At 37.2% G+C, this 14,153-nt stretch overlaps 1 protein-coding gene across 1 annotated transcript in view; it reads left to right on the top strand.

Moving 5' to 3' along the window:
- The first annotated feature begins 4,074 nt into the window (after positions 1-4,074).
- LOC308392549 (netrin receptor UNC5D-like) overlaps positions 4,075-14,153 on the top strand; it is a 34,904-nt gene continuing 24,825 nt past the window's right edge. The window contains exons 1-5 of the mRNA XM_080875619.1: positions 4,075-4,251; positions 5,632-5,799; positions 7,486-7,650; positions 7,960-7,992; positions 10,913-11,098. Coding sequence (XP_080731745.1) covers positions 4,122-4,251; positions 5,632-5,799; positions 7,486-7,650; positions 7,960-7,992; positions 10,913-11,098 — 682 coding nt within the window. The 5' untranslated portion in view covers positions 4,075-4,121. The remainder of the gene's footprint in view (positions 4,252-5,631; positions 5,800-7,485; positions 7,651-7,959; positions 7,993-10,912; positions 11,099-14,153) is intronic.

Raw genomic sequence — 14,153 nt, 5'->3', positions numbered from 1 at the left:
GCTTACTTTCTATCAATACCACCTAAAAAGAGTTGATTAGAACATGTAAAATTCATGTAATAACAGCCTTAGTTCAGTGAACACAAAATGAGCCGTCTAATGAATCTCCACATACTTGACAACTTCTGTCTTCCGGAGTCAGTGCTTATTGTTTGTATAACACATTCTGGAGTGTACAACTGAAATGTTTAATCTCTAGTTACTGTGGAGTGGCACAATGGGTTTGCATGTGTGCCAGTTTCTCTGACGTTTGCTGTCTTAGTTGGCAAGCAGTGCCTTCTCAGTTTCAACTGGTGATGTAAATTTAACAGTTTTAAAATTGTCCTTCTTTGTGTGTGAGAGAAGTAAAGCTAGAACAGAAAAGCATCAAATGCAACTCTGTTTTTAACATGTACTGGTACCATTGCATGACTAATGCGTAATAAATAGTAAATAAATAGTTTCTTTGCCAATGTCATTATGAGAATACATTTTGGCTTCTTTTTTCAGCTACTGAATATTTGGTTCCTCTGCATTTCCTGGTTTTAAATTGATCTCTAAAGGACTGATTAGCTAGGATTTGTCTTAGGACAGGATTTTTTTATGACCAATTTCAACACACCAAGTTTGGGAAAGCCTAAATGCTAACCTCAAAGCTTTATAGCAGATGAACTGTTAATGTCACAGTGACTTTTACCTACAGTCTATGTCACAGAACACCTCAACCAGCTAACTAGCCATCTATATCTACAAATACATACCTACAGTGTGTCCTGGAAACCCTAATAAGTAATTAAGTTTTCATTGTCAAGTTGAACAAATTAGGTTAAATGAAACGCTGCTGAGTAAAAAGCCCCAAGAGTCGATTTGAAATGTTCTCCAGGACGACTCTGGCATCAAAGTGCTTCTTTACTGGCAAGGGGCTAATCCCATCGGACCTACATTTTCAATAATTCCCGATTTCCCAGTGGTTAGAGTAGAAGAAATAAAAAGTCATGAATGTTTGATAGCTCACTCTACTTAGGAAAGATAGCATCATTTCAATTACCCTGATCTTAAACAGCAAATCTTCTGGCATTTCATGGATATCTTTCATAGATTTTTTGTTTTAACTGTAATGTATAATTTATCATCTGCATAGGTAGAGAGCTACAATAAACACAGGGAAAGGTGGGGAAGGGTAACATATAGTATCATATAATACAGTGTCATTTCCGTGCCAAAAAATGCAAATTTTGGAGCTTTTAATGTTGAGTTGTGTTTTTATTTCAGATTTTGGATCTTACATTTGAGTTGAACGCAAGAGGAATGTGGTTCTGTTTTAAATGTATCATGTTGTCATATAGTCCTGTCATTTAGTCCAGTTATAGCACCGCAGTGATTTACCTTTGTATTGTTTTTTTTACTTAAATGTGGTGTAAATGGGAAAAATGCTTTCCTCCATCGTTTTGATATCTAATTTATGAAAAATTTCTACCTGCATGTGGAAGAAATTAGGTTTGTCATTGTGTTATGTAAAAGATGCAGATGTGAGTTCTTATTTTAAACAATGCAATTTGTTTTGCTCGGTGTTTCCTGTGGTGACATATTATCCACTTAATATTGAAATATATTTAATTTACACAGTGTAATAGTTACATCTTGGTACCTGTCAAACTCAGTTTCAACACTTTGCTCTAAATATTCATCCCATCTGAATATGAGAACAAAGCACTGGAGGTTAAGCTTCGATATAGTCATATATTCCACACTATATGACTATAATATACATTAAGTGAGTAATATAATGTAGACCGTTTTTAGTTCAGCTATTTTCTGAAATAAGGGGTGAGATAAGTGCATATCTTATAAACCTAATGTCTCATGGTGACATACAGTATTGGTCTTTGAGATGGGATCTCATTACAGTTTAACAAGCAACAAGTCATTTAGTTAGTTAGGCATCAACACTACAAACATGGTCGAGTCTTCCATTTCAGTTTGAATTAGCTGATGTGAAGCTTAGCAGCTATCTAAGTACCTGTCTTTCATTTACTGTAGGCTTGCAGACTAATTGAAAGATGGGTGCAAGCCAGTGTCAAGTGACCATTTGAAGAACTGCCGTTTTTGCAACTCCACGGTGGCTTTGTTTTTTAACCCCAGCAAAAACAACAAAGCTCACCAATCAATCACTTCAACTCATTTATTACTGTTTGAGAAGTAAGGGTCACTATTTGCTGTCAATCCTTGCATAAAGCAGACTACAAGAAAATACTGTGATTACATGAATAAGCTTGTAAAATGGGCTCATTTTGTATGAAATTATTCAATTATATTTGCTCCATTTTGTAGAAGGTCAAAACTGACTGCTTTCATAACTGACAAGACTGACCAGCCATGACAAACACTGGGGTTGATTAGACACTGGCTGTGAAAGAGTGAATTATAAAGAAAGAACTGATGAAGGCGCAATGTTGCACACTAGTATGAGCACTTGGTACTGTATGTCTTGAAAGCAGCGGAGCCAATTCATGAAAAAAAGCTACATGATGAAAGACTTCTTGGGCCATCAAAAGGAGCAAAAAACGCTTGTGACAACATGACTCCAGATTTATTGATTTCCTAGCTCTTTTTTTTTTTTCATCTAGAGTGCTTTGACAGAGCAAAGCAATCTCTGAGTTTGTTGGCTGTAGTTACATTCCCTTGGCAAATGGACACTATCCACAAACACACATGCTACTCACACACTGGAGTACAACCCCATGCACAAACACATGGCTCTCCCAGTGGGGCGGAGTTTTTAATCCTCAAATACACTGCCATAAATCAAAACGCAATCCAAGTGCCCTAGCTCGTCTCTCTGAATGAAAAGCTCAAGCTACTGGCACATTAATAGCAATTTACAGGGCCAGTCATGCGAGGAGAGGAGCATCAACTGAGCGTCTTTTATTTTGTAATTCCTTATTGGTTTCGCTCACTACATGGCCACTGAATTGGTAACGCTGGAGGATGTGACCTACCTACTACATCACTTTACTCTGAGCTGTTGTCAGATGTGTTGTGCTTCCCAACCCCCTAATCTTGCAATCAAAATGTGTCCCCTTACATATCTTCATAAATGTAGTGAGGGACGTGTTTCAATTTTTGTCCTCTCCTTTTTTGCCAAGAAGAGAGAACAGAGACTTCTTTACATGATGAAATGCAAAATGCACGCTTCAATCAGCACGACTGTGAAGCATTTGTTAGCAAATACTGAACTGTACGCAATCCTCAAAGGAACAATTGTAGCAAAATTTTTCTACTGTTATACTACAGTGACCTGCACATAACTAACTGGATTTTGAACCAGTTACCAGGCATGTGAGTGTGGGGAAATATATTCAGTTTTAATTAAATTACTAAAAGGGAATAATATAACTTTTAAAGGTAATGAATTGTTGTCTTAAATTTTCTCCCTCAAATATTAGGGACTCTTAAAAATGTTCTTGTAATGTTTAATTAAACAGGTAGATAGAAAAACGCTTCATGTATCACATCATTTACTATTGATGGTGCCTTCAAAGGCTCTCTTACTAATGCCATATGCCATTTGTGCATATCACAAATACTGGCTTTTTATAGTACAGTCGTTAACAAACCCGACGATCTCTCTTTTGCCCACGGGACAAAGTGTCCATGATTTCTAAAGACTAATTTTCATTGGTGAGCAACAAGACCGTTGACTGACAGCACTTAGAAATAAAATAATTTTAATGCACTTCCACCTGATGCCCTCAAGAATACGGCCATTACTAGTTTTTACCCTGCCTCTCCTGCACTGAGTACAGTCTCTTTAACGCTTTGTGTACCATAGATGATGAAAGAGAGCCTTTGCCGTTATATTCAGTTCAAATTGTTGAACTTTTCTCATGTAACTTTGGGTGAAGTTCACTTTATCTCTGAAAGCCTTTTGTGATACTCTATCAAACTACTGACCTTTTTTAAATTACTCTGATATGTTTTGAAACATTCCACCAGATGTTGTTAAGTGTATTTGCTTTTTTATCACTCACACCTGTCCGGTTGTCAGATGTTTGTCTGCCTGAATGAAATTGACATACTTTTGTTTTCAGGTGGATTGGCTGAAAAATGAGGAAAACCTGAGCTTTGATGATGGTAATATCATGGAGAAAAAAGGTGACCACAACCTCATCATCTCAGAGGCCCGGCTGTCTGACTCTGGAAACTACACCTGTGTTGCCAGCAACATTGTGGCCAAGCGACGCAGTGCCACTGCTACTGTTATAGTCTATGGTAAGATTACAGTTCTTTTAATTTTGCAATTTTATCTCTGACAAAAAATCATTAGAGTAGATTTGCCTGGTAACTTATTACAGTAGTGTTGAAGAATAGTCTTGCCTACATCAGAATATCAGTTTTCACTAGTATGGTATTCAGTTAGCGGCTAACTAAGCTTTACTCCCACCGAGGTTGATTATCTTGTTAATAGTGTTAGATCCTCAGTGCATAAGACCCTGGAAATTGTGGCTCGTTAGATAGTAAAATCTGCCTTAAAGCAGATAACATGCAAGTCAGAAAGGAAATAGTGCTGCATTCTTTTGGGCTGGAAAAATGGTTTGTTACTTCATTTTGTAAGTCCTCCTTAAAGCTAGGACACCTCACTGTTTGTCACTGATTGAGAAAAATGGGAACAACCACACACTTCTTTTCAGCGCTGTAGCCAAGCTGACAAATAGTCAGAGCTCATTCTTTTAACCTTAACTAGAAATGACTTTCTTCAGAGACAAGATTTTAAAAATTAGAGAGAAAAAAATAGATTCACAGCTGTCCCGCAGTTATGCCACAGCAACTTAACACTTAACTGCTAATATTTACCTCTTATTTATTTCTCCCCAATAAACCTTGTTGAGTTAAGGTCACAGTAATTTATCCTTCTGAACCATCAATGTGCCTTTTAGACCCTATTCCTTCAAAACTGCTCAAAAAAGTCTAAGTATAGTTTAATTAGGTTTCTTCCTGTTAAAAGGGAGTTTTTCTTCCCTACTGTCACCAAGTGCTTGCTCATAGGAGGTCATGTGATTGTTGTTGTTTCTTGGTAGTGTTGTAGGGTCCTTACTTTACAATATAAAGTGCCTTGAGGTGACTTTTGTTGTGAATTGCACTAAATATCAGGGCTGTAGAGAGTGAAATAGTGTCATACTAGTAAAAACTCCTTTTAGACTGAAGGGCAGCCTTAAATGAAGTGTCTCATTGTTCATTTTGCTGACCTTTCATCCTGTTATTTTTATTCTTTTAAAGAAGGCATTTAACTGCTGCAGGAATACATCTCATTCTTTCTGACATCCCATTGCTCCGGTCCATCAATCATTAATTTCCATAATGCTAATGAAGTCCCTGACAAGCTTACTATTCCCGATAGCCTCCAACAGATGTACAATAATGGAACAGTAGTATTTCTTCCTTTCCTATGACAGCAAATGAGCTCATTAGTCAATCATCCTACATTACTTTAGGAGACATATCCGAGGAATAAGTGTACATTGACAGAAGGGAAGACACTATTGATCTTTTTTTTCTGATGTTCATTACCGTCTTTGAGTGAATCCTCTGACTGTGATGCAGGCCAGAATTCCTTTAGTGTTTCTTCATACCCTCCTCTTCTGACACGTGCAGTGAATGGCGGCTGGTCATCCTGGACGGACTGGTCTCCCTGTAACGTGCGCTGCGGTCGAGGTGTGCAAAAACGCTCTCGCACTTGCACAAATCCGGCGCCTCTCAATGGTGGAGCCTTCTGTGAGGGCATGTCAGTACAGAAGAGTACTTGCAACACAGTGTGTCCAGGTAAGAGCAATAGCATGTTCTTTTCACTCTTAGTGATAAAGAGCATGTTTTAGTGTTACTAATTTTGACCTTTTGAAGCTTCCCTTGCATCTTACAGCTATGGGTTAAATAAAAGATTTACAGTTGCCAGACAAGATGTGCAAATTTTAGATTTATGACAGTTGAAAGTCTGTATTGTTCAAGTAGTTTTTTCTGCAGAAATCACTTCTTATTGTGAAAATGCACTTATTTGCATTCATGAGAATATTTGCATAAGATCAATACAATACAGCACCTGTGTCTTTGCAACAAAATCTAGATTTCTGTAGATGGTTAGCTTTACTTTACGTTGCACAAAGAATAGAAACTGGAATAATTGCTGGACTGACAGCTAGCAAAACAAGAAGCTAACAAAACTCTTCATCTGTCATTGTACAAAATGTATTTATATTTACGTACTATTTGTATAACATCCTTGTGAATATAATATACCTAAGTAATATGTAAATATCATTAGCACAAATACACAAGATTGCATATAATAGCATAAATAGTTTAGTAATACTGTCTTTATTTAACTTCTTTTTCATTATTTGGTCTAAATGTAAAAAATAGTTGGCTTACTTTTTCAGTCTCTGTTTGGAGAAAACTGAAACTTTGTGTTTTGTAATAAATAAATAAAAATTATAACCAAAAACTCAGTGATGAACCATAAACATTGTTTAATTGGTCCAGAAAGCTCAGTCTAAATACTATTATTTGTGTTTTTGCAGGAGCTACACAGTTGAATAATTTTTGTGCAGCACAAGACCCACTATTTAACCACAAATTGTTGCTGCTATCCTTCAATCTTTCTACAGAAATTAGATATAACATATGCCATGACACTTGTCTTAAAAGCTTTGGGTAGGTTTTATAGTTAGCACTAGTCTTCTTTCAACCTCAGAGATTTTACTGTGAAAGCATCTGCAATGCACTGGTGACAGTGGGTTGCTATCTGAAATCAAATGCAGTGCACCTGTGAAACAACTAATGAAGGGGAAATGTCTGGCAAGAGGAGAAAGATGCACAAATGGAGAGGGGTGAAGATAACATGAGAGAGAAGCTAAGAGTAGAATCTCAGGTTGTAAGAGGAAGTAGGAGTTATCAAAATTGTGCCTCTACCCGTGTGTTTTTTTTCTTTTATAGACAAGCCCAAATTTATGATTTCAACCACAGTGGAGTATAAAGAAAAACGCTCATCAGGTTTAAGTTTAAAAAAAAATTATCAGTCGAGTACAGTGCACTCCTCCAAACATTATCTCCTCTTTGCCAAATGTCTCCTTCTGACGGATTCTTTCTCTGCATCTGGGTTTGAGCATAAACAGGATGCCTTTGCTTTCAGATTAGCAGGAAGAGGGGATCTTTTAGACCATATGGAGGGGGAAAGGCGAATTGATGGAGTCTCTTTATGCTCCAGATCAGAAACACCAGCTTTGTACATGTTTTTGACACTTTAAGTGGGACATTATTTTTAGTTGCGCAACTGTTACCTTGAAAGTGTTTTGCTGTAAAGTTCCACAGCGCTATTAAAAAAAATACACTTAAACCTGGAGTATGAGTAGCATGCATTTTTTAGTTCCTGTTGTGTTTCATTGCATTTCTTTATACAGTAACATGTGCATGTATTCACATTCAATGGCTCTATCTTTGTGTTTGCCCCTGCAGTGGATGGCGGCTGGGGAGAGTGGAGTGAGTGGTCAGCGTGTAGTTCGGACTGCGAGAGGCAGCGCAGCAGAGAGTGTATGGCTCCGGAGCCCAAGCATGGGGGGCGACTGTGTGACGGGGTGGCAGTGGCTACAGAAAACTGCACAGGCGGCCTCTGTACACAGAGTGGGTAACATCAGCTCCACACTTCACTGGTTAAAAAGGAGAAAAAGATATAGTGGTTTAGCACCATTACTGTCAGTCCCATTGTGTTCATTGACTGTGTCATCATAGACTTACTGTTCATAATTTTTGGCAGTGTGGGCTAGATCATGATCGTCATGATAATCATGCTCATTAGCAACGCCCTCATCCGTCTTCATTATTCAAACACTTTGTTTCACATACATCACACACAGTGTGCACCAGCGTGGATTTGCACGCAGGCAGTGATTGAATCAGCTAACGCTTAAATGATATTGTGTGTTTCTGCAGATCGGAAGTTGCTGCATGATGCCAAGCCACAAGGTGAGCTTCTGTTTAGTTTCATTTCTTGCTGATGTTTTATTTAAAAGATATCACTCTCTCCAGCCGTGACCTGGACGATTGCAAGATTAGGGATTGGGATTAGAAAAAGGTGTGACCAAAAGTTTTTTTCACACATTTTGCAACTCTGAACTTTTGTAAACAAAACCCAACAGAGGAGTATATAACAACTCAAACTAGGCATTTTTAAACACCCTTTAACCTGAACCTCCCTGACACAAAGTCCACATATACTACAATAATAAGAATTGCTGAATTTACATTAGCAAGTCCAACATCCTAATTATCTGTCTGCTCTACCCAGACAGCATCCTCACTTTAACCAAAAAGTTTTGAAGCCGTGTAAAATGTAAATGAACACACAATACAATGGTTTTCAAATTTTATATGCACATATCAAATGTTTAAATTGAGGCTAACAAAAGGCTGGAAAAGTGAGCTGAACAACGAAGAGACAAATTTTCAACTAATTAGGTTAATTGGCAAAATGTAAATATGATTGGGTAGTACAGAGGAAAACTGAAAGCAAGAGCTTGAAGGATAGATGGGTAGAGCTTCACGAGGTAGCAAAAAAATCTACACTCCCAATTATTTTGTTTTAAATAAAAGTGGAAGTTTAGAAAAAATGGAAAGATTTATTTAAAAAAAAGAAAAACAACCACATCTTTATTTTACACCAACACATATATGATTACCAGTAAGCAAAGTGGTTGTTTGTTTACATATTGGTTAAGAGTTTGTTTCTAAAAACATTTTCCGACTATAATATGCAGTGTACCTTTAAATATCATTTGAATGTCTATTATAAGGTTAAAACTGATGTTTCACTCAGTTTTCAGTTTTGTTTTAACTGTTTGTTTAGGTTATAGCACCAATACTAATGTGTTAGGTAGAAGGCAAATTATAGTTTAGATTAAAATACAGTGAGTTATGGGTAAGACCTGACACATTATTATGTGCCATTCATGCAGGAAACATTGTGAGTATCTCTGAGACGCCAATTGTTCATACTTAAACCAATAGCATGGATGAATATCAATTATAACACTGCTGATTATGGAACATTATTAATATCATTACCATTGCATTGCTATTACAGTAAGTATTCAATATGTTTACTCAGTTTTACATGTAATTTTAATGTACTGATGTACTGATTACATGTACTGATGGTATTACGAAGCCCAATATGTTTTCTAAAACTAAAGTATAATTTAGGCTTTTTTTGTTAAATGCAGGTATAATAAGTTATTTTCAGAGGGTAGTTCCATTCACACCTAGTTGAGTTTTGTCTTGTAAACACCTTCTGGGCTGATAGCAGCAAACTGGTGCGATGTCATTAATGGCATTTATAGGAAGAGACTGGCTCTGGCTGCATAATCCCACTGTTGGAGTGACAGAAATTCTCTAGCTGCCAAGAATAGTTACGAGAAAACACCACGCTCATCAGCAGCCATTTGGTTCTGGCACTGGTTAAGCTTAACAAATTACTAATGTTGCCCTCAGAGAGGGAATTGCCCTGAAATAGGAACAATAAGCTGCCAAGTGGTAAATCACAGGTGTGGCCATAGAGAATAACGCTGTATGACTCACTGTGAATTAGCTTATTTAAATACATATGTTTTGACGAACAGACAGCACATCAAATGACACGTGAATGAATAATGATGATTAATATTAACAAATGGCAAATTAAATTCATTTCTAAAGGTTGTTTGGCTTAGCCGTTTGTTTCCCTAACCAAACATTTGTCATTGATGCTTCTTATCTCATTTCCTGAAATATTTAAATAAAGTGCATTGTGACTTTTGCTGTGTTCTTTACACTCTGCATCCGTTTCCACATGCTGTATGTTGTTTGACTTGGATTGTTACCAAGTCTCTGTAAAAATAACACAAGCTGTATCAAACGTCCCAGCTTTTATTGCCATTATTATCTCAGTTTCACTCCTACATTAATGATGCTGTACACTTCTACTTATTTTTGATTATATCGGGCATTGTGTTTCAGTTTGAGCTCTTTGCGGTTAACCACTGTAAATCCACTGCTTTATGCATTATTGCTGTGTAGGGAAATGCTACTGCGTAGCTTGCACAGAGAAAAATCAATTTGCCCATGTTTTCCTGACTTGTCCTTTCACATAGTTATGTCTTCTTGTTTGTCAGGAATGGGAAAAAGAATGCGACCAGGCTGCCAAAAACTTCCCAAGCCCTCAATTAACCTGCTACTGTAGCTGTTAATACCGCTTTGCATATTTTGTCAATTTCTCCTGATTTGAGCTTCAGGCTACTTAGAGGATTTCTCAGCATGTCCTGTTTTAGTGCAGATCTCATTATCTTTCAAGAACAAGCTAGCAGCTCCTTTATTTCCCCACTCATTCGTTTGCTTTGTGGAGTTGGACGCCGCAATACTGGTGGGACCAGATAGAGCATAATCGCTGCCGATGAGCTAATTTAATGAATTGGTTTTGTCACATTATCCCAGTGGAACACAGAGTGCCTCCAACACCAGAGCCGAGCAGTGTTTGAAATGACAGTCAGGTGCTGGGTTGATTATAATCGCCTTCCTTCCAAGGTTCCTCATTAGTAACTTTAACACTGAGGAATGGAACAATGAAGCTGTGCATCATGGAAAGAACAGAAAATAAAAAATGCACTAAAGTAGCATGAAACCAAGGTAGACTTCCATAAAAGCGCTACTAAGCAACACAGATTTCCAGTTTATTTTGGGAGAGAATGTCTCCAAGCATCCTAATTAACCACAGAGACTCCGAAAGCAAATATAAGAAGTCTTGATGCATGCTCAATCATCCAGATAAGGAAATCCCAAAAAGTTGATTGTGTTCATATGGACATTCAAAATCATGTTTGTTTGTTTTTTTCACTCATTCTGACATTTCAAGGTGTGGAGAACAGCAGTGACGTTGCCCTGTATTCAGGCCTGGCTGCAGGGGTGGTGACAGTTGTACTGCTCATCGTCGCTGTCACTCTTTACCGAAGGAGCCAGAGTGAGTACGGTGTGGATGTCATTGACTCCTCCGCCCTCACCGGAGGCTTTCAGTCCTTCAGCTTCAAGACCTCTCGTCAAGGTGAGTCATTAACTGTGGCTCTCAAATATCAGAGACAATTTGCCCTCGAAATTGTGTCATAAAACACTGAATCCAAATGAGAACTTTGTACAAAAATCTAAACGTGAAATTTTCAAAAGCAGCAAAGAATGGATGGATTTGGGGGTTTTCCTGCAAAAGGCAACTGAATTTGGTTTTAAATCCAAGTATGCATCCTTTATAAAGCTCCTTGTAAAAATTGAGGATTCATGTTGTGTTGGAAATCTTTTTTGGCGTTTTGACATTTCACTGTATGCACATTATGTGAACTAGCTTAACAGTGTGCAGAAGTTAATTTGTTGAAGTCTATTGCAGCTATGATTATTTAAAGAAGAATTTAAAGACTACACAAGATATGCACAGTCTTTAACTTGTCATTTAAAAGCACAGACAAATTGTACACAATGCAATTGGAAACTCAGAGAAACTCCAATATGTAAACACTGTTTATTTGCTCTTGAAGAGCCTTATCTCCATGTAAAGATATTTTAAAAAAATTGTTTGTTGGACTTTGCAGTAAGATCTTAAAAAGGCAGTTTATAACAACTGACAAAATCTCTGTGACACCTCTACACCCACCCTGCCACAGATGGAGCTAACATGCACAACAGTTAAATATGATGTGCAATTAAAAGTGCATCACATTATAAACCAGAGCGTCAAAATAGCTTGTTTTTATGTTTTTATTTTGCATGTGCTTTTATTGCTTTTAACTTTTATTTTTTATTTCAGTTTGGCTGTTTAAAAGACCACAAAGAAAGCCCTAAAAATTAAAGCTGCAATTGTTGCCTGCTAGTGCAGAGAGCTGGCATTGTCTTTGACATTAATAGCCATTCTAACACACACATAAAAGCAAAACACAGAAAAAGAATACGACATAGACATACAATCATGTAAAAAGGAAAGTACATCCTCTTTCATTTCTAACATTTTACATATTAGGACATAATACAGAGTCCTCTGTTCCTCACCAGGTTATAAATTTGTGTTGATAAAGCCTCTGATGAACAACACATGACATGTTACACCATGTCATTAACTTTAGTTGTTGGAGGTACTTGTATATACACAGCTTTCTCAAGGTCCTGTTGCAGCATTTCAGTTGGTTTGAGGTCTGGACCTTGACTGGGCCAGCCAGAATACTTTAGTTTGCAGAGGACTTCAAAGTTGACTCAAAAACTGCAAAGTTCCATGTGGCTGCAAAACAAGCCCAAATCATCCACCCTCCACCATCGTGCTTGACAGTTGGTGTGAGGTATTTGTGCTATTTTGCGGTGTTTGGTTTTATCAAATATAGCACTGTATATTCTGGTCAAATATCTCCAGTTAGAGAAGAAGATTTCTCCTCGCAACATTTCTAAACAAGCCAATTACAATGTCACGTATTTTAACATTTGATATGTTAACTGAGCCCCGTGGAGTCTTAGACATAGCTCTTGGGTTTTGTGTAGCTTCTATGAGCATTGCATGCTCTGGTCGTTGGGTGGTCTGTTTTCCACTTTTTTCACTGTTTATCTTTCTCCCAGATTCATGGGCAGCATTTAGGTGTATTAACACCTAAAAGCTGCAGAGGAGAAAACTTCCAAAACTGCTGCTTTTATGGAGATCACCCTTCCTGATTGTCAGTCAATTAAATGCTTTTCATTAGTAGCACTGGGTGGTTCCTTACCTTCGTAATTCCTATAGGAGCAGAAAAGGTGTTTAATTTTTGTTAATAATGACACTGTGTAATATGTCATGAGTTGTTGCTTATCTCAGGTTGTATTTACCTCATCTTTAGAGCTGCTTAGGACACAACTATTGATGATGACCCTTGATTTCCTTTTTTACTCTGCTGCTAACGTTTTAGCTGGCTATTATAACTGAACACACACCCCCAAAAGTTCAATGGTGATGAACTGGAATAGGAATTAGTTTATTATTTAATTATAAATAATAATGTAATAAATAAAAATAATGTAAAATGTTGTTTCTGGTACACCTTGTAAGAGAAATACTGCAAAGTGCTTTATGAAAAAATTCTAACAACAGAAAGGCAAAAAATTACATCTAAAGCAAGTAGAATAGTTATATAATGAGGTTCTATGTAAATAACACCAAAGATCTATGCAAGCCATACAGTTTTCTATGTATCTGTATTTATTCATCTTTATGAAATATGAATACATTTATTTGTACGATATATATGCATTAATTATTAACACGCTTTAGGGGCCAGAACTGAGTTTATCTGTTTGTTTGCTTTAGCCATCTCAAGCTTTTTTTCTGTCTGTGCTGTAGTGCAATAAATGTCCAATAATTTACAGCTTAACCTATAAAACATGCATTGCATTTATTACTTTATTGCAAACATCCATATTCAGCAAGCAATAAACTTATGGTAACAAGCAGATTGTGCACTCTAAACAAATGTATAATTTCACTCTTATCTATTATTACTCAGGCCTCCTCTTAAGTACCATAACTTGAAAAGTTAGTTGAAAGGAAGTTGAAAAGTTATCAGATAATGTCTCAGTTTTTGGTATTGTATTTTATTACAAAACCACAATTAATAATTCACGTCTGCAAAATTAAAAATGTAATTTATTACCGCTATCTCTTTTTTTCGCTGAGCACCACAATGGAGCGTTTGCGGTCCCGTGTTACTAAACGAAGAAACATCAGAGCGCCGTAGCGTGCTGTGACAGATTGAGGCATATTTTTGCAAGGCTGGCATTATGGGTCGCCACAGCGGCAGCCCTCAGCAGGGCATAATAAAGTTCATTTTGATAACACAGCAGGAGGCAGGGAAAGCTTTAATCTTGGTCCCTGTTCACTGTGTTAGAGGCGCTAAAACAGCCAAGCCTCCATAACATTCTGCATGTCCTCCCCTCCTTGCACGTTGCGCCCTGCTGTATGCTGCTGCAGTTATCATTTCATCACGATCATTTCATTTCAATACTTTTTTGCAGTCACGTTTTTCATTATGAGTAACTGTAATAACAGCTCACCCATTAAAATTATTGGCCAATTTACAGTACTTTGCTCATCAGGAAAT

The sequence above is a fragment of the Rhamphochromis sp. 'chilingali' genome, assembly GCF_963969265.1.
Source record: "Rhamphochromis sp. 'chilingali' genome assembly, chromosome: 2".
NCBI lineage: Eukaryota > Metazoa > Chordata > Actinopteri > Cichliformes > Cichlidae > Rhamphochromis > Rhamphochromis sp. 'chilingali'.
The sequence above is the reverse complement of the archived record's forward strand: the minus strand, read 5'-3'. Positions and strand labels throughout refer to the sequence as shown.